The sequence below is a fragment of the Peromyscus maniculatus genome, chromosome 23 (assembly GCF_049852395.1).
Source record: "Peromyscus maniculatus bairdii isolate BWxNUB_F1_BW_parent chromosome 23, HU_Pman_BW_mat_3.1, whole genome shotgun sequence".
Classification (NCBI taxonomy): Eukaryota; Metazoa; Chordata; class Mammalia; order Rodentia; family Cricetidae; genus Peromyscus; species Peromyscus maniculatus.
In genome coordinates, this window is record NC_134874.1 from 59,759,310 (window position 1) to 59,780,319 (window position 21,010).

General features: G+C 37.3%; 1 protein-coding gene across 1 annotated transcript in view; it reads left to right on the top strand.

Moving 5' to 3' along the window:
- LOC143270444 (vomeronasal type-2 receptor 116-like) overlaps positions 1 to 17,753 on the top strand; it is a 121,587-nt gene extending 103,834 nt beyond the window's left edge. The window contains exons 9-10 of the mRNA XM_076560375.1: positions 4,710 to 4,833; positions 16,840 to 17,753. Of these exons, the coding sequence (XP_076416490.1) occupies positions 4,710 to 4,833; positions 16,840 to 17,753 (1,038 nt within the window). The remainder of the gene's footprint in view (positions 1 to 4,709; positions 4,834 to 16,839) is intronic.
- The last annotated feature ends 3,257 nt before the right edge of the window (positions 17,754 to 21,010 follow it).

A 21,010-nucleotide genomic window follows, 5' to 3' on the forward strand; every position in this document is an offset into this window, starting at 1 on the left:
CAATTTGAAGAGTATTGGTATTAGCTCTTCTTTGAAAATCTGGTAGAATTATCTGCTGGAACCATTGGGTCCTGTGTTTTTTTTTTTTTTTTTTGGTTGGGAGACTTTCTTTTTTTAGACAGGATTTCTCTGTGTAGCTTTGGAGCCTATCCTGGAACTTGCTCTCTAGTGCAGGCTGGCCTATAACTCACAGATATCTGCCTGCCTCTGCCTTCAAAGTGCTGGAATTAAAGGCATGTTCCACCACACCTGGCCAGATTGGGAGACTTTTAATTACTGTTTCTATATCCTTAGGGGTTATAGATGTATTTAAATTGTTTGTCTAATCGTGATTTAACTTTGGTATGTGGTACGTATCCAGAAAATTATCCATTTCTTTTAGATTTTCCAATTTTGTGGAGTACAGGTTTTTGAACTATGTCATCATGATTCTCTGGATTTCCTCATTATCTGTTGCTATGTCTCCCTTTTCCTTTTTGATTTTGTAAATTTGGATGCTATGTCTCTCCCTTTTGGTTAGTCTGGATAAGAGCTTATCTATCTTGTTGATTTTCTCAAAGAACCAACTCTTTGTTTTCATTGATTTCTTGTATTGTTTTCTTTGTTTCTATTTTATTGATTTCAGCCCTCAATTTGATTATTTCCTGGCATCTATTCCTCCTTGGTGAGTTTGGTTCTTTTTGCTCTAGAGCTTTCAGGTGTGCTGTTAAGTCACTAGTATAACCTTTCTCCATTTTCTTTATGTGGGCATTTAGTGCAATGAATTTTGCTCTTAGTACTGCTTTCAGAGTGTCCCACAGGTTTGTATATGTTGTATATTCATTTTCATTGATTAAAGTTAGATTCTGATAGTCTCATAAAATACAGGAGGTTATTCCAATTGTTTTGTATTTGTTGAGATTTGCTTTGTAACCAAGCATGTTGCCAGTTTTAGAGAAGGTTCCATGGGGTGCTGAGAAGTAGGTATATTCTTTGTTGTTAGAGTGGAATGTTCTATAGACATCTATTAAGTCCATTTGAGTTATAATATCTCTTAGTTCCCCTATTTTTCTGTTATGTTTCTGTCTGGCAGACCTGTCCATTGGTGAGAGTGGGGTATTGCCATCTCCCAATACTAGCATGTGGGGTTTGATTTGTGATTTAAACTTTAGTAATGTTTCTTTTACATATGTGGATGCTCTTGTATTTGGGGCCATAAATATTCAGAATTGAGATTTCATCTTGGGAGATTTTTCCTGTCATGAATATGTAATGTCCTTCCTGATCTCTTTTGATTAATTTTAGTTTGAAGTCTATTTTATTAGATACTAGGATAGCTACACCAGCTTACTTCTTAAATCCATTTGATTGGAAAGTCTTTTCCCAGCCTTTTATTCTGAGGTAGTGTCTGTTTTTGAAGTTGAGGTGTGTTTCTTATATGCAGCAGAAGGATGGTTCCTGATTTTGTATCCATTCTGTTAGCCTGTGTGTTTTATAGGTAAATTACTCCCATTGATATTGATGGATATTAATGACCAGTGATTGTTAATTCTTATTATCTTTTGGTGGAAGTGTGTGTGTTTTTCTCTTCTTTGGTATTTACTGCTGCGGGGTTATCTATTGTCTGTGTTTTTGTGGGTTTATCTGACTTCCTTTTTTTAAAATTAGTTTTTCTTTTTTTTAAATTTATTTATTTTTCTATTATCAGCTTGATACAGTATACATTCTTATCTTAATAGTGAAATGTTTCATTGAGACTTGCTCAGTAATTGAGTAAAACCATAACTTATTATAAGCCACAGTCATTCTAGGGTCCCCCCTGCTATATAGCCTCCATGGTTCTGTGGGTTGCAGTCTGATTGTTCTTTTCTTTATAACTAGAATCCACTTATGAATGAGTACATACCATGTTTGTCCTTCTGGTTTTGGGTTACCTCACTCAGGATGATTATTTCTAGTTCCATCCATTTGCCTGCAAATTTCATGCTGTCATTGTTTTTCTCTGCTGAGTAGTAATCCATTGTGTATATGTACTACATTTTCTTAATCCTTTCTTCAGTTGACAGGCTTCTAGGTTGTTTCTAGTTTCTGGCTAATACAAATAGTGCTGCTATGAACATAGTTGAGCATGTATGCTTGTGATATGATTGAGCATTCCTTGGGCATATACCCAACAGTGATATGGCTGGGTCTTGAGGTAGTTACAGTCCCAATTTTCTGAGAAACTGCCATACTGATTTCCACAGTGGTTGTACATTTTGCATTCCCACCAACAGTGGAAGAGTGTTCCATTTGCTCTACATCCTCTCCAACATTGACTGTCATTAGTGTTTTTATCATAGTCATTTTGACAGGTGTAAGATGGTGTCTCAGAGTCATTTTGATTTGCATTTCTCTGATGAATAAGGATGTTGAGCATTTCTTTAAATGTCTTTCAGCCATTTGAGATTCTTCTTTTGTGAATTCTCTGTTTAACTCTTTAGCCCAATTTTAATTGGATTGTTCAGCATTTTGATATCTAGTTTTTTGAGTTCTTTATATACTGTGGAGATCAGTCCTCTGTCAGTTGTGGGGTTGGCTTCAGGGCAGAATTATACGAGATTTTCAAAGAAGAACTAATTTCAATACTCTTCAAGTTGTTCCACACAATAGAAATTGACTTCCTTAGGTTGGAATTTTCCTACTCGTGCTTTCTCTAGAGCTGGATTTGTGGATACGTAATGTTTAAATCTGGTTTTGTATTGAAATGCCTTGATCACTCCATCTATGCTGATTGAAAGTTTGCTGGGTATACTAGTCCAGGCTGGCATCTATGGTCTCTTTGTGTCTGCATTACATCTGCCCAGTACCTTCTGGCTTTCAATGTCTCCATTGAGAAGTCGAGTGTTATTCTGATGTGTCTGCCTTTATAAGTCACTTGGCCTCTTTCCTTTGCTACTCTTAATATTCTTTCTTCGTTCTGTATGTTTAGTGGTTTAATTATTATGTGTTGAGGGGACTTTTTGGGGGGTCTCGTCTATTTGGTGTTCTATAGGCTTCTTGTATCTTCATAGGTATTTCCTTCTTTATGAAGGGAAAATTTTCTTTCATGATTATGTTGAATATATTTTCTGTGCCTTCGAGTTGGTATTCTTCTCCTTCTTCTATCCCTATTATTCTTAGGTTTGTTTTTTTTTCATGGTGTCCCAGATTTCCTGGACATTTTTTGTTATGACTTTGTTGCCTTTAATGTTTTCTTTGACTGAGGAATCTATTTCCTCTATCGTATATTCAGCACCAGAGATTCTCTCTTCCTTCTTTTTCATTCTGTTATATATGCTTGCATCTTTGTTTCCTGTTCATTTACTCAGATTTTCTATTTCCAGCCTTCCCTCAGTTTGTATCTTCTTTATTGCCTCTATTTCTGTTTTCAAATCTTGAACTGTTTCATTCACCTCTTTAATTGCTTTTTTTGTGTTTTCTTTAAGGGATTTATTAATTTCTTCCAATTTTTTGTTTATCTATCCTCAATTTATTGAAGGGAATTTTTCATTTCCTCTTTAAAGACCTCTATCATCTTCTTAAAATCATTTTTAAGGTCAATTTATTCTGCTTCTTTTGCATTGGGATGCTCAGGTCTTACTGATGTAGAACTACTAGGTTCTGGTGTTGACACATTGGTCTTTATATTGTTGATGGTATTTTTGCACTGGTGTGTACTCATCTCTTTCTCTACTTGGTGAAAGTGGTGTCTGTGTCTGAGGGAGCCTCTCAGTTCGATTCATACTCTTGGTCCAATGGGAACTCTTGGTCTAATAGGAGCTCCTGGTCTTGTTGGTGCTGATGGATTCTGTGTCTCAGGGAGCAGCTGTGGTTTCAAAGGGTGAGTGGGTTTAGGAGGTGGGGTGGGGCTTTTACTTACAGGGTCCAGTAGGGGGTGGTGGTAGTCTGAACTGCCTGCAAGAGACCTGCCTGCTGGCCTCAAACTGGGACTGCAATGGGTAGTGAGGGGGCACAGGGATGTGCCCTTGGGCCCAAAGCCTGGAGGCTGGGGTGATCAGCGATGAGAGTAGATTCACCTCTTAGTCTAATCTGCACTGGTAGACTCTCAGAAGTATAGTTATTGATTAACCAAGAAGGCAACGATGAAAATTCTAAGTGATGATGTCACTAATGTTTGGAAGAAAAAACATAGCACTATTCTGAATATGTGGAGTCAAGGATAAAAGTCACAGTAATGAATCATAATTCAGCATCTATGGACTATCAACATATGATGGTGTCAGGAGAAGCTGTGGCCATCCAACCAATGGCCATACCTTCTTTCATGGGAAATGTTAATCAGACTGAATGGTTGTGACTACAAGCTGGGAATGTAAAGGTAGAAATGGATAGAGAAATGTGTCCGGGTTTATGTCTGACAACTCAGCTGTTCCATAATTCATACAAGGAAGGATTTCTGGCTTTCTGCCTCACAGGAGAGAGTATATAGATGTCCTACACATTTCACAAAAGCCAGGAGAAGTTAGTCACAGTTGGGACACCATAATGAAATTTTGAACTTTCAGCATCGGGAAGTGTGATAACTTCAACTCTACATTCTACACTACCGTATAGAGAAATCACAGTGCCTCATAAGTATGTACAGTTTTCAGATTCTGCTTGCAGTTTAGGTAGTTTAGCTTAAAAATATTTTAAGGCTGTGACTGATGCACAAAATATGATGATTTTTTTTTCTGTGTTGCCCTCAGACTCCTCAATCTGTATGTACACAGAGCTGTGGTCCAGGTTTCTGGAAAATTCTAGAAGATGAAAGACCAATCTGCTGTTTTTCTTGTATGCTTTGTCCAGAGAATTACATTTCCAACCAGACAGGTAGAGAATTAATACTTTCCTCAATCTGCTTGTGAATGTAGAAGGAGAAAACTAAGACATGTCCATGGTGTTGTGATGCAGCACGGTTCTCCATATCTTTTCCACTCATCCCCATATTCATTAATAATCACTGCTGATGCCACACAATGTGTGAACATTTGATAGCAGTCTTCATGTTATTGTGTCATCTGCATCCCCACTTCCCCAAACTGCCTTTCGTTACTTGGTAGTTTCATCTCAGCTCTTGCAGTGATCCATGATATGTACTGCCAGGCAATATGAGGTATGCAAGTGTCCAGGATGCATGTGCATTTCTTGAATAAATTAATCCAATGATTATTTCCTGAAAATAAGTCCTGGAAAATTGCATCTGGGGCTGTTTCCTAAATGTACCATATAAAGGATTAAGTTTACAACATTTAGAATTGTCATTTGGAATATTAAATATAGGATGAAAAACAAGTCTTTGTACAGGAAGGTACAGCTGTTGACCTTTGTCTAGGATGATGGTCAGCCCTGAGATCATATATACAGCTAATATTATACAGACATAACAGGTGGTATTTAAGAATACATGCATTCATGCACACACACAAATCAACAATTAATGAAAAAGAGGAATAAATTTAACAGAAAATAAGACTATGTTGAGTCCAGGAGAAGGATTAGAGGGAAAATGAGAAGAGAGGTAATGAGGTAACTATATTACAATTTAAATAAGGAAAGATAACTTAAAAAATTGGTGAAAGTAGAATATGAAATTCTAATAATGATGACAATCTACTATTTAAGTACTGGCTTCAATAGAACCAACACTAAGCAACTGTATAACAAATGGAATACATTATCACAACAAAATGAAAGTCGGGGAGATTAATTAAATAGAATTTAGTTTTCTGAAAGCTAATGTTACCATAGGTGAAATTATTGGCAGAGTGCTCTGTGATTGTTATCATCATAAGGGCAGGATAACTGGAAATATCTAATTCCTTAGTGGATGTCTTCAGGTAAAGAAAAGATTATTAAAAGTAACTTTTCTGATTATTTTGCTATGTGTGTGTGCATGTGTGCGTGCATGTATGTGCCATAGCTGACATATGGAGAACACAGGACACCTTTGTGGAGCTGGGGCATCTTCCTTGACTTTGACATGAGTTCAAATTCAGGTTATCAGGTTTGCATGGTCAGCCCTTTTCTCTACAGAATTATATATTACACTAATACCTACCCTGATTCTTAGAGCAATTGCTATATCAAGCATTTGTTTTTTGTTTCCTTTTCCTTTGATTTTGAAAGTATAATGAAATTGTGTTATTTCTCTTTCATTTTCCTTGATGTGAAATGTATCATATACACCTTACTACTCTCTTTCACATTACAGCCTTTTTTCATTGATTGGATTACAATGATACATGTATACATATGAATTACTAATATAACTGGATTGTTCTGTATGACACTACTTGAATATATGTTTTTAGGGCTGACCATTTTATTTTGAGTGACAAACTGTGCTCTTCCCTGGGGAAGACCATTTCTCCCCCTCTCAACATTTTGTAGTTGCATCCTGTTCTTTGGGTAGGGTTGGGGCATTGTGATCATTCTCCTGAATGCTTTGTCATGTCTGCCCCTGTTGTCTCTGGTCAGTTCCACATATCTAGGTGGTCATGTTGGTAGGACTGATGTATGGGTTTAGCTTATGATGTTACTAGGAGACACAATCTCACAGACAAACCCCTGAACTTTCGTTTATTATAATCTTTCCACACCCTAATCTGAAATATTCTGTGAGCCTTAGGTTTGGGAATGGTATTGGAGATTTATCCACTGGAGGTGCCCTCCACAACTCTGCATTTGATTGGTCGGTCCGTAATGGTCTCATCTGTTGTAAAGAGAAGTTTTCTTGCCAGGGGTGTGTGTGGTGAAGACTACAATTATCTGTGGGTATCAGCACAAACATTACAGATTGTTGTTACAGATCATGCTGGTTTAGTAAATTAGTAATAATCATGACTTCACTATCACTGCGTACTTAGGTTTCAGGCATAGAAATGGTTTCTTTATTGTTGAGTGGGTCTTGAGTCCTATTTAAAGAGCTGTTGAATACTGTCAAGGTATGCATGCCACTACCACACCCTTAGGGTTTGTGCTATGCTGGTCATTGATATGGCTCTTAGTGGACATAGCAGGCTAGGACTGTTGGTTGTCTCCATCATTTGGAAGCTTGCATGATGTCTTCTGGTACTGTGAAACCAGTCCTCAGGGAAAGGCCATTCATATAAGTTCCACCTCAAGGGTCTCTGGGCTCTGTTTCTGAAGTACATGGTGTCGTCAGCAGTAGGGACTCACTTTTCAACTCTGCAGGATGAACAAGGCAGCAGTGATGGGCGGTATGCTTGGGGAACCCTTCAACAACCCTGGACAACAGCTCCAAAGGAAGTTTCTCATGTCTGGTGTTGGGTTTGTGTTTATAGCCTTGTTCTTGGAGAGAGGAGCATCAGCCCAGAGGAGAAAGGTTTATTAAAGCTATATGTATCAGTATAAAGAGAATTAATGGTATTGTAGGGTTTTTCTAGTTACAGTAATATTATGAGACTCTGTGGTTTTCAGACATCCTTACTGATATTTTACCACCTCTCTCCTTGTTCTGTATTTACTTCCCTTCCTCTTCCCTAAAGTTCCCTCATCCCTTTTTTCCTTTTTCATCACATCACTTATTCTGGACATCCTTATTGTTATTTCAGTCTCTTCCCTCCCTCACCTGTACTTATCTCTCTCTTACCTCCATGATTAGAGTCTCCCTCTTTTGCATGTCAGCCTTCTGGTCATCTCTTCTCTGCTATTCCATTCTGTTATTCCCCAGCTCCTGCAGTGGTCCTGCTCAGTTTCCTGTCTTCTGCAGTTTCTCCAGGACATGTACTTACATCTGAAGATTTGGAGATAGGAGCCTCAGATGAGAAAGAACATGAGACATTTGTCTTGGTGGGTCAGGATTTTTTGACTCAATATAATCTTTTCTAGTTCCACCCATATATCTACAGTGTTTATTATTTCATTTTTCTTTATACTCAAATGGTTTCCATGGATTATGTGTATCACAGTTTTATTATCCACTAGTCAGTTCTAGATTATTTAGAAGTTTTTCTGTTTCCTAACTGCTTTAAACAAAGCCGCATTGCACATGCAGAGCAGATACCTGTAGAGCAGGATGTGGAGTCCAAGGGACATAAGACAAGGAGTGGTACTGCTGGATCATATGGCAGAATTACTTTCCCCATGCTGATTTCCAAAGTGGCTGCCCCAGTTACAATCCCACCATAAATGAATGAGGATTTCCTTTTCCTCTGTGTCACTCAAGCATTTGTCAGTTGTTCTGTGGATCTTTATATTCTTCAAGTGGTAACATGAAATCTAAAGTTGTTTTGATTTATGTTTCCATAATTGCTAAGGATGGCAGACTTTTTTGAATTATTAACTAGCATTTTATTTCCAACTGAAAATCTCTTTTCAGATGCCAGGATCATTTCTTATAGAATAGGTCATTTGTTTTTTAAGACTTTGCTGTTTTCACTTCTTTGTATATTCTGGATATCAATCCACTGTCAGATATATACCTGGCAAAGATTCTCTCCCATTGTGCAGGCTTTATCCCCACTCAGTTGACTGTTTCTTTGGCTGTAAAGAGGCATTTTACTTCATGAAGTCCTACATTTTCAGTTGTTAGCATTAATTCTTAGTCAAATGGAGTCCTATTCAGAAAGTCTTTTCCTGAATCTGGATCATGGAGAGTTTTGCCTATATTTTCTTCTAACACTTTCAGTGTTCCTGTTTTCAGGTTCAGGTCTTTGATCCTTTGGAGTTACAATTTGCAACAGTGCTAGATATGGGCATAATTGCATTTTTCTACTTGTGGAACTCCAGTTTTACAAAGAACATGTCTTCATGATGCTTTCAATTCTCAATCTTGTTTTTAGTGTCTTTATTGAACATTAAATGACTAAACTAACAGGTGCTCAAATTTGGGTTTTGGATTTATGTATTGATCTACAGGTATATTTTTCTGTCAGTGCCATATTATTTTGTGGTTGTTTATGGCACAGCCATATCTCAATGTAATGGCAGAAGTCATAAAGCCAGCACAGCTGCTTGACAAAGATCCAGCAGAGTTGAGCCACATGATGGCTGCCATGCCACCTTTGTTTTTCATCTCCATCTGTTACATACTTGGGGTACTTTTAATATTTGTACAATTTGGGGATGTTGGACTGATGGAAAATTCCATATGAATCAATTATGCCTACTCCAAGGAATGCTGCTTCTAAGCTTACCCAGGAAATTCCTGAACATACTATCCTCCCCCCACCCGGGACTTTGAGGGAGATATCCTTATCTACTTGAAGGTCTTCCTTATGCTTTGGAGGTTGTGACACATAAAGAAGAAGCCAGAGGTCTCTTCATGAGGCTATGAGACATTCTTGAAACATCTGTCTCTGTACTTACACTGGAACAAGATATTCAAATCAAAGTAAATTCAAAAAGGTCAACAAGATCTGGTGGGCTAGAGGAGTTGGCCAGAGTTCCGATTATAAGTCTCTTCCCACTGTACACTCAGACATTTATGTGGCATACAACTCTGTAGCAGGAGTCTTAAAAGTTCTTATTGATAAAATCAAACCTGAGGCCAGTTATTGGGGTGAATACTGGAAGATCAGTGAAACAGAACAAGCCACAGCTACCTCACCCCGACAGTTCCTCAGCTGATCCTGTTTCCTCAGACTGGAAGCTTCTCAGTCCTCATCCAGAATGGATCTCTGCTGAACTTCTACTAAAAGCTTAAAAGCTTAACCAGCCAAATGTTTCGAGTTTCTGGTCTTCAAGGCTTATATATCATTCTGTTTTTGCCATCACTCCCTGGGATTAAAGGCTCGCTTCTTGGGATTAAAGACATGTGTCACCATGCCTGGCTGTTTCTAATGTGGCCTTTAACAGATGGATTTCTGCCTCTGGAATGCTAGGATTAAGGTGTGTGCTACCACTGCCTATCCTAAGTATCTAGTGGCTTTTCTGTTCTCTGACCCCAGATAAGTTTATTAGGGTACACAATATTTTGGAGAACACAATACCACCACACAAGTCTGCCCTACATAGAGATATATTGATGAGCAAAGTGTGGAGTGGAAAGATGATAAAAGTATGAGGTGTTAGGACCTCCCTCTCTTAGAAGTTAGCTCATGTAGAGCCACTATAATGTCATATGACCAAGGAATAACAGAATGCCAGGATTAGACATATAGACGAATTCTATAAGGATATAAATGTGAACATTGATTGTATTATGCCAGAATTTGAATAATAAGTGCAGCAGCTTTAGCCTGAGGATTTTTCCTGGGTACTGTGACTACTGCTTGGGACATGACAAAATGCCCAGGGTGGTTGAACATTTTGTTTTGGTCTAATGTCCTTGAAGCAACCAAAACAACCAGCCTGAGCACATGCGGTCATATTCCTCTAGATTCGCAAAAATTGGGTTATGGCATTTATGAGTAAGAATGATAACTCTATTAATGATGTCAAAACTTGAGGGGAAATGACTGGAAATGATAACTCTGTTCTGTCATAGTTTATTAATGGTGACTAAAAGATGAGCAAAAGGAAGTGAAACATATGTCAAAAACAAAAATGATATGATCTATGTTTTGGAACATCATGAATGTATCCCTGCTAACTAAATTCTGAATAAATAAAGAAACACTCTGGCTGCTAGTCAGTCAGGCTGCAAGATTCTCCTGACCACCATGGCCTGGCTCACTTCATTCTCCTGCCAACTCCTTACATCCTCTGCAGGACCCATCCACCACAGGGGAATGGCTTGCGGCAAGTTTTTTTTTTTTTTTTACACTATGCCTCTGTAATATATCATAAAATTCAAAGTGGCAATCCTTCTGTCATAGTTATTTCTTATTAAGTATTATTTTGGTCTCCTTGGTGTGTTGAATTTTGGTATAGTTATTTTTTTCTATCTGCACAAATGAGAACATGATTTTGATTGGGTTTGCATTGAATTTATTTAAATAGCTTTCAGTAGAATGTTCATCTTCATATACTTAATTCTACCAATCAGTGATTACAGGATGGGATGTCTTTTAATTTTCTACTGTGTTTAATGTTTTTTTTTCAGGGGTTTAATGTTCTCCTGTCAAAGTCTTTTGCTTCCTTGCTCAGATTTATTCCTAAGTAATATATTTTCTTTAGGAAAATTGTGAATGGGAGTCTGCCCATGCTCGCCTTTCTATGTTTGTTGTTAGTGTATAAAAAAGGACATTGACTTGCACAAATATGTAGGGGGCGTTCTTCACATATGAACATTTCCCATGTTGGAGAGATGCATCAGGAATGTAACCTTTTATGTCTGTCTAGTTTTATTTAGTCTTGAGCACGCTAAATAGAGAAGGCGCTTACCGACGTCCCAGCTCAGTTAGGAAGGCAGAGGTCCAGACTCTCTCCTGGAAAATGCCAAATGTGAACTCTGAAGCAGAGCAAGCTGGGGATGAATAATAACCCTAGAATATTCAACAAAGTACTTCTCCAGATGTGGACACTCCACTCACTCTGCTCACTGGTAGTTGACGTCACTTAACCACACTACAGATTTGAACTGTTTTAAGAGCTGATGTCATCGGTGTATATTCAGAGAGGTAGCTAACTAGCTGATTGGCAAGAACAAAAATTGTATTAGAATCGGTTTTCAAAACAGACTAGCCTTAGACTTGGGATTGTTAAAAATGTTCAATACAAACCTGTTCAGAATCAAAATCCTTTAAAAAAAAAAAAGGACATTGATTTGTGCAAGATGATTCTGTATCCTGCCACATAGTTGTATTTGTTAATCATTTCAAGAATTTTTGTGGTATATTTTGGGGGAATCTCTAGTGTATAATACCATATCATCTGCAAATAGGGATAGTTTGACTTCTTTCTCTATTTGTATTCCTTTAACTTACTTATCTTGCCTTATTGCTCCAGCTAATACTTTGAAATATTGAAAAGGAGTGGGAGTGGTGGAATTAGTTGTCTGATTTCTTAATTCAGTGGAATTGTTTTAAATTTTCTCCATTGAGAATGATATTGCCTGTGGGTTTCTTATATATTGCTTTAATTGTGTTGAGGTGTGTTCCCTCTTTCTGTATGTTGTCTAGAACATTTATGATAAAGGGAGTTGAATTTTGTCACCTTTTTGCAACTATTGAGATGTTCATGTGACTTCTGTCTATAATCCATTTATGTGGATTTTGCATTTATTGAGTTAAATATGTTGAACTATTCCTACATTTCAATGATAAGACTATCTTAGTCATGGTATACAATAGTTTTGATGTGAGTCTGTATTCTACTTGCAACCATTTTATTGAGTCTATGTTTCTCAGGGATAATAACATGTGGTTTTCTTGTTTTTGTTGGGACATTCCCTAGTTTTGGTATTAGAATGAAAATGGCTTTCTAAGGGAGCTTGGAAATGATCCTTTTTTAAATATTTTTTAAATATTTTTTAAATATTTTAAGAAGGTCTGACTGTATATCTTCTTTGAATGTCTGGTGGAATTCTGCTGTGAGTTCATCTGGACCTGGAAATTTTTATAGCTGGAAGGAATTTATTGTTGTTTCAAACTGCTGTGTATTATGTGTTTGTTTAGCTTGTTGACTTGGTATTTTGATTTTTTAATGGTTTGACCGAATCTAGAAACTTATCCATTTCATATAGGTTTTCAAGAATACTGGAATACAGATTTTCTTTTGTTTTTTTTATAATAGTCCTTTACAATTATGCTTCTTGGTTTTTGTTGTAATATTTCCCTGTCATTTCTGATTTTTCTTTCTTTCTTTCTTTCTTTCTTTCTTTCTTTCTTTCTTTCTTTCTTTCTTTCTCTCTCTTTCTTTCTTTCTTTCTGTCTGTTTGTCTTTCTGTCTGTCTGTCTTTCTTTCTTTCTGTCTGTCTGTCTTTCTTTCTTTTTTTTGGTTATTTCTGATTTCTTAATCTGAGTCCTCCATTTCTTTCTTTGGGCTACTTGAACCAAGTGTCTGTCTTTATTTATCTCCTCAAAGAGTCAGTTCTTTTTTTTTTTTTTTTTTTGTTTTTTTGAGACAGGGTTTCTCTGCGTAGCTTTGCGCCTTTCCTGGAGCTCACTTGGTAGCCCAGGCTGGCCTCGAACTCACAGAGATCCGCCTGGCTCTGCCTCCCGAGTGCTGGGATTAAAGGCGTGCGCCACCACCACCCGGCAAGAGTCAGTTCTTATGTTGGTTGCTTCTTTGTATTGTTTTCTTTGTTTCTATTACATTTATTTTTCCTCTGATTTTTGTGGTGGTATTGTGTTCCCCGAAATATTGTGCACCCTTATAAGCTTATCTGGAGTCAGAAACAGAATATCTACAATATTAAACATAGAGGATAGGCAGTGGTAGCACATGCCTTTAATCCAGAGGCAGAAATTCATGTATTCAAGGATACAGCCAAGCATGGTGACTCACGCCTTTAATCCCAGAAAGCAAGTCTTTAATCCCAGGGAGTGATGGTAGAAAACAGAAATATATATAAGGCACGAAGGCCAGAAACTAGAAGCATTTGGCTGGTTAAGCTTTTAGGCTTCTAGCAGCATTTCAGCTGAGAGCCATTGGAATGAGGACACAGAAGCTTCCTGTCTGAGGAAACAGGATCAGCTGAGGAACTGTCGAGTTGAGGAAGCTGTGGCTTGTTCTGCTTCTATGATCTTCTAGCATTCACCCCAATAACTGGCCTCAGGTTTGTTTTTATTAATAAGACTCTTTAATATTCATGGTGTAGATTTTATTATTTCTTGCCATTATTTTTGCTTGTGTTTGCATTTTTTGTTTTTCCAATTTTTGAGTTGCATCATTAAGCCATCTACTTGTGTTCCATCTGATACTTTTAACGTAGGCACTTAGAGCTGTAAATTTCCCTTGTAAAACACCTTTCAATGCATCCCAGGAGTTTTGTTGGTTTGTGTTTTCATTTTCATTTAGTTCCAGGAATTTTTTTATTTCTTTCTTGATTTCTTCTTTGACTCATTCATCAGTAAGTACTGAGTTGTTTCATCTCCAAGCAGTCTGTGTATTTACTACAGATATATTTGCTGTCAAGCTTAAGTTTTGTTGTGTTGCGATAAGATAGGACAGGTATTTCAATATTTTTGAATTTGTAAATACCTGTTTTGTCTTCCATGATTTGGTCTATTTTTGAAGTGCTCCCATGTGTTAAAGAGTAGAATAAATTTTCTTTGCAGTTTCTGGGGGATACTATGTAGATATCTGTTGAGTCCAGGAGATTTTAGATGTGACTTAATTCTGATATATTTCTCTTTATTTTTTCCCAGACGCCCTGTTTGTTGGAGAAAGAGGGCTTTTTAATTCACACACTATTAGTAGATTGTTGTTATGGTGTCACTAAACACAGCAGTACAATTTTTATAAAATTAACTGCCCCAGAATTGTATGCATACATGTGTAGAGTTGTAATGTATTTTTGATAAAAATCTTTCCTTCATTAGAGTGTGGTTTCCTGTTTTACTTTTTCTAATTAGTTTTAAATTAAAATCTGCTTTACCAGATTTCATGGTGGCATGATGCTTGCTTCCTGAATGGATGAAACTGGAGTATTTAGTCTGTCGTTTTATTTTAAGGTGGTGTTTATCTTTAAAATCAAGATATGTTTCTTGAAGAGAAGAGGCAGATAGATTTTGTTTTATGATCCATTCAGCTAGTCCACATTTTTAAATGAAGAATTGAGGCCACTGATTTTTAAGATATTGTAGAAACTTGTGTTATTTGTGGTCACTCTGATGTTGAAATTTGTTGTTTTCTGTGTCCTCAGTGTTGTTTTATGTTGTAATAATTATGTCTTCTTATTTCTTTCCACCATCTCTGCTGTGTTCATTGCTCTCTTCAGTCTAAAATATAACTTTGTGTATTTTCCTTAGTTCTGGTTTGGTGGATATGATGTTGTAGGCCATTTATGTCTTGGAAAGTTTTTATTTTTCCTTCAGTTTGGCAGTTATTTTTGCTGGGTACATTTCTCTAGGCTGGCCAATATAGCCTTTCAGGACTTGACATGCTTTGCTCTAGGCTTTTCTGGCTCTCATGGATTGCATTTAGAAATCAGCTTCTATTCTCTTGGATTTTCATTTATATTTGTCTTGTCTTTTGTTTTCCTCTTGCAGCTTTCAGCACACCTTCTTATTATGCTTTTAAGTGATAATTAAAATTTATTCTAAAATATTTTTCTTTGTTAGTGTTTTAGTAATAATAAACTGTAGGGATTTTCTTTTCTGGTCTTGTCTATTGGTGTACTCTCTGCTTCTTCTATATATTTGGATATATCTTTCCATGGTTTCAGTAACTCTTCTTCTATGAAACTGACCTTATTGAAAAACTGGTCTATGTCATTGACCTGGAATTCTTCTCCATCATCTATGCCAATAATGTAAAGATTCAGTTTTCTTAAAGCATCCCACATTTTTTTCAATTTTTCATATTTCTTGATTATTTTTATCCTCTATTCTATCTTGGATCCTAACTTCTTCTTTCTGCTTGTTTCCTCTGACATGGAAGCCTATCCTGGAGTTTTTGGCTGGCCTATGTGTTTTTTCAGTCCTGTCCTCATTTCAGCTTCAGTCTTCATCACACTTTCTATTTCTTTGTTGAATTCCATGTACAAGTCTTGCATTGTCTTCATCATTTACTTCAGGTTTATGTTTGTGTTTTCTCTGGCATCATTATGGCATTTATTTTCCTTGAGTTATTTCTCTTTAGTTTTATTAAACCATTTGTGTCTTCTTTCAACTGCTTAAAATACTCTATGATGATAAGGAATGTTATTTTACAGTCTGTGTCCTGAATTTCATTAGGTAATACTCATTGGCAAACATTTCTAACAGACTGGTACATTTGGAGAGAATATATTGTCTGTATCTGTGATATTATAGGTATTTTTGATAATATTTGGGCATGTGAATGTTTTATTACTCCTAATATTCAGATACACAATGCAAATTGTGGCAAAGGGATTATATATAAGCTTCTCATGTCTAGAGGTTGAAAATGGCTTATATGTAATGAAATAAAATACAAAGAATGGCCTGGGCTTTAGTTTAGTTTTCTAGCCTAGTTGGGAATCCCTGTTCAAGTTGGAAGTTGTTCTTCTGGCTGTTAGGTTGGCCTTTGGTGTAGCAGGGGATCACTGTTCTTCTGACTGGTTTGGCATGCATCTGTGATGGGAAATCTCTTTCTGAATGCTGTGAATGTGTTGCTCTGATTGATTGATAAATAAAATTATGATTGACCAGTAGCCAGGCAGGATGTATAGGCAAGATAAACTGACAAGAAGAATTCTGGGAAGAGGAAGGCTAAGTCAGCAGAGGCCAGCCTGCAGTCCAGAGAGCAGCATGTAACAGCACACAGGTGAAGCCACAGAACACATGGCAACATATCGATTAACAAAAATGGGCTGAGTTTAAGTGTAAGAGCTAGTCAGTGGTAGGCCTGAGTTAATGGCCATATAGTTATAATTAATATAAGCCTCTGTGTGTTTACTTGAGGGATGTGATTGAGAAAGATTTGTCCCTACTGCCAGCAGGTGGGGACACAAAAATCTCTCTGACTAGACACATGAGCAGCTGAAGACTGATCAAGCTGGTGTGACTTAAGTTTAGAATTCTTTAAAGGATTACTTGACAGTTTTACTTCAATTGAACACGTAGATTACAATTTTATTTTCATTGCCCTAGAAAAACAAGAATAAACTTGTCAGCACCTGGTGTACCATGAGGTATTCATGGCAGACATTAGGAAGGGGATGTCTAAAGAGTTAGTGTCCTTCTTGACATGATAGTAAGGCAGAATGAACAAGGCTACACACAACCTCAGTGTTCTTCATGGCTGAAGTACAAAATGTAAATAATTATAGAAGCTTAAATGTTGATTCATTTCCTCCTGTAGATCAGCAGGAGTGTATCCCTTGCCCACTTCAAGAGTATGCAAACCCTGAAAGAAACAACTGCCTTCTGAAGTCAGTGACATTCCTGTCCTTTGAGGATTCTCTGGGCACGGCTGTCTCCTGCACAGCTCTGTGCTTCTCTGTCAGCACAGCTGTAGTTTTGGGGATCTTTCTCAAATACCAAGACTCACCCATTGTTAAGGCCAATAACCGGATGCTCAGCTTCATCCTGCTCATCTCCCTCCTCCTCTGTTTTCTATGTTCCTTTCTCTTCATTGGCCACCCAAGCACAGCCTCCTGCATATTGCAGCAAATTGCATTTGCACTTGTGTTCACTCTGGCTCTGTCCACTGTTTTGGCCAAAACTATAACTGTAATTCTGGCCTTTAGAGCCCTGAAACCAGGAAGGACAATGAGAAGGCTGCTTGTCTCAGGCATCCATAACTCTGTTATCCCCATCTGTGTCCTGATCCAGCTTATTCTTCTTGGAGTCTGGCTGGGAACCTCACCTCCCTATATTGAGGCAGATGCACACTCTGAACAGAGTTACATCATCATTTTGTGCAACAAGGGCTCACTTACTGCTTTCTACTGTGTGCTGGGATATTTGGGGATCCTGGCCCTAGGGAGCTTCACTCTGGCTTTCCTGGCCAGGAACCTGCCTGACACATTCAATGAAGCCAAGTTCCTGACATTCAGCATGCTGGTGTTCTGCAGTGTCTGGGTCACCTTCCTCCCTGTCTACCACAGCACCAAGGACAAGGCCATGGTGGCTGTGGAGGTCTTCTCCATCTTGACTTCCAGTGCAGGGCTGCTAGGATGCATCTTTATCCCAAAGTGCTACATTATTCTTGTTAAACCTGATGAAAACACTTTGAAATATTTTAAGAACAAAACACAATCTAGAAAAAATTGACTGGTTAATGAATTGAGTCTTTTTCATAAAATCCTTTAGTTTAGTATAGTAAAAATTGAACTTACTTTTCAGTAAGATTTTCTGAAATATATATTTAAATAAAGTAGAAGAGCCCCTCACTGTATTTCACATACAGACAATCTATTTCCAAATAGAAGCTACTGCTGAAAATTCACTTTATTTAGCTATTCTTGTTATCTATAAATTTATGGGCAATAGACATATTCAAAATTCAATTACAGCCAAGAGAACAGCCCCCTGCAACACCAGTGAAAACCAGAGCCACTAGTCCACCTTGAACCATTTGGAACATGTAAGGCCACATCTCTGGACTCGGCAGATCAGGTCCCTAGTTCCTATGCCCTGGAGGGAACACCCCGTGCCTCTCCTCCAAGCCATTGGAGCCCCAGGGACTACCCAGCTGCCCATTCCCTCACCTCCTTCCCAAGAAAACAGGCCCCTGTGATACCAGTGAAAACCAGAAACATAAGCCCACCCTGCACAATTGGGAATTGAAAACAGGTCCCACTCTGCACCCATTGGGAATAGCTCCTCCCTGAGACAGAGCCTACTCGTGCCCATTGGACTAAGTTCTGCTCTCTGAAACACAAAATCCATCAGCACAGATTTGACCAAGAGCCTGGATTAGACCAAGAGCTCCCATTAGACCAAAAGAATCAATCGAACCAAAAGAGTCTCCCTTAAAACAAGACAGCACTTTCATGGAATGGAGGAAGGGATGGGTAGACACCAGTACAAAAATACAGTCAACACCATAAAGACTAATATGGCACCATCAGAACCTAGTAGTGCTACATCAGTAAGACCTGAACATCCCAAAGCAGAAGAGACAGAAGAAATAGGCCATTTAAATGACTTTAAGAAGATGATAGAAGCCTTTAAAGAGGAAATGAAGAATGCCCTTAAAGAACTCAAAGATAAGACAAACAAATAATTGGAATAAATCAGTAAATCCCGTAAAGAAAGTCCAGAAAAAGCAATTAAATAGGTGAATGAAAAAGTCCAATATTTGGAAACTGAAAAGCAATAAATAAGGCAAAAACTGAGGGAAGGCTGGAAATGGAATATTGAGTATACAAACAGGAACTACAGATGCAAGCATAACTAACAGATGCAAGAGATGGAAGAAAGAATCTCTGGCATTGAAGATACAATAGAGGAAACAGATTCATCAGTCAAAGAAAACACTAAAGTAAAAAAACTCATAACATAAAACATCCAGGAAATCTTGGACACCATGAAAAGACCAGCTGTAAGAATAATAGGGATAGAAGAAGGAAAAGAATACCAACTCAAAGGCATAGGAAATATATTCAACAATGTCATAGAAGAAAACTTTCCCAACTTAAAGCAGGAAATGCCTATGAAGGTACAAGAAGCTAATAGAACACCAAATAGACTGGATCCAAAAAAAAAGATCCTTTGCCACATAATAATCAAACCACTAAACATATAGAATAAAGATATAATATTAAAAGCTGCAAAGGAAAAAGGCCAAATAACATATAAAGGCAGACCCTTCAGAATAACACCTGACTTCTCAATGGAGACTCTGAAAGCCAGAAGGTCCTGGACAGAACTAATACAGAAACTAAAAGGCCATAGATGCCAACCCAAACTATTATATCCAGCAAAACTCTCAATCACTATAAATGAAGCAAACAAAATATTCCATGATAAAAACAGCTTTAAACAATACCTATCCACATATCCAGCCCTACAGAAAGCACTAGAAGGAAAACTCCAACCTAAAGAAGTTAGATACAACCATGAAAATACAGGCAGTAGAAAATTCCACACCAACAAACACCAAAGAAGAGAAATATACAACAATTACCAACAAAAATAACAGGAATTAACAATCACTGTTATTAATATTCATTAATATCAATGATCTCAATTCACCTATAAAAAGACATAGGCTGACAAAATGGATACAAATACAGGATCAATCCTTCTGTTGCATACAAGAAACATACCTCAACTTTAAAGACAGTCACTACCTCAGATTAAAAGGCTGGGGAAAGTCCAATAAAATTGACTTAAGAAGCAAGCTGGTGTAGCTATCTTAATATTTAATAAAATAGACATCAAACTAAAATCAATAGAAAGAGATCAGCAATGACATTTCATACTTATCACAGGGAAAATCCACCAAGATAAAGTCTTAATTCTGAATATTTATGCCCCAAACACAAGAGCACCCACATATGCAAAAGAAACATTACTAAAGGTTAAATCACATGTCAAGCCCCACACATTAATAGTGGGAGTTTTCAACACCCTGAGTTATCACTGGGTGAATCTGCCAGATTGAAACTTAACAGAGAAATAAGGGACCTAATAGAAGTTATGACTCAAATGGACTTAAAAATATATACAGAACATTTCACTGAAACACAAAAGAATATACCTTCTTCTCAGAACCCCATTGACCCTTCTCTAAAATCGACCACATGCTCGATCACAAAGCAAATCTCAATGGATAAAAAAAAATTGGAATAGCCTCCTGTATCCTTTTGGACCACCATGGCTTAAAGTTTGATTTCAACAACAACAAAATTTACAGAAAGCCTCATGGAAACTGGACAGTGCACAAATGAATCACCAATGAGTCAAGGAAGAAATAAAGAAAGAAATTAAGATTTCCTAGAATTCAATGAAAATGAAATTACTTCATACTCAAACTTATGGAACACTCTGAAAGCAAGGCTAAGAGGAAAATTCATAGCACTAAATGCCCACATAAAGAAGATGGAGAAATCTAACACTCATGAATTAGCAGCTTACCTGAAAGCTCTAAAACAAAAAGAAGCAAAACTCTTCCGGAAGGCATGGATACTAGGAAATGATCAAATTGAGGGCTAAAATCAATGAAATAGAAACAAAGAGAAAAATAAAACAATAAATAAAACAAAGAGTTGGTTCTTTGAAAAAAATCAACAAGATAGATAAACCCTTATCTAAATTAACCAAAAGGCAAAGAGAGAGAGCATCTAAATTAACAAAATCAGAAATGAAAAGGGAGACATAACAGACAATGAGGAAATCCAGATAATTATCAAGTCATACTTCAAAAACCTGTATTCCATAAAATTGGGAAATTAAAAAAATGGACAGTTTTCTGGATAGATACCACATACCAAAATTAAATCAACACCAGATAAACAATTTAAATACCTCTAACTCCTAAGTAAATAGATGCAGTTGTTAATATCAAATTCCCCTCAGGTGCT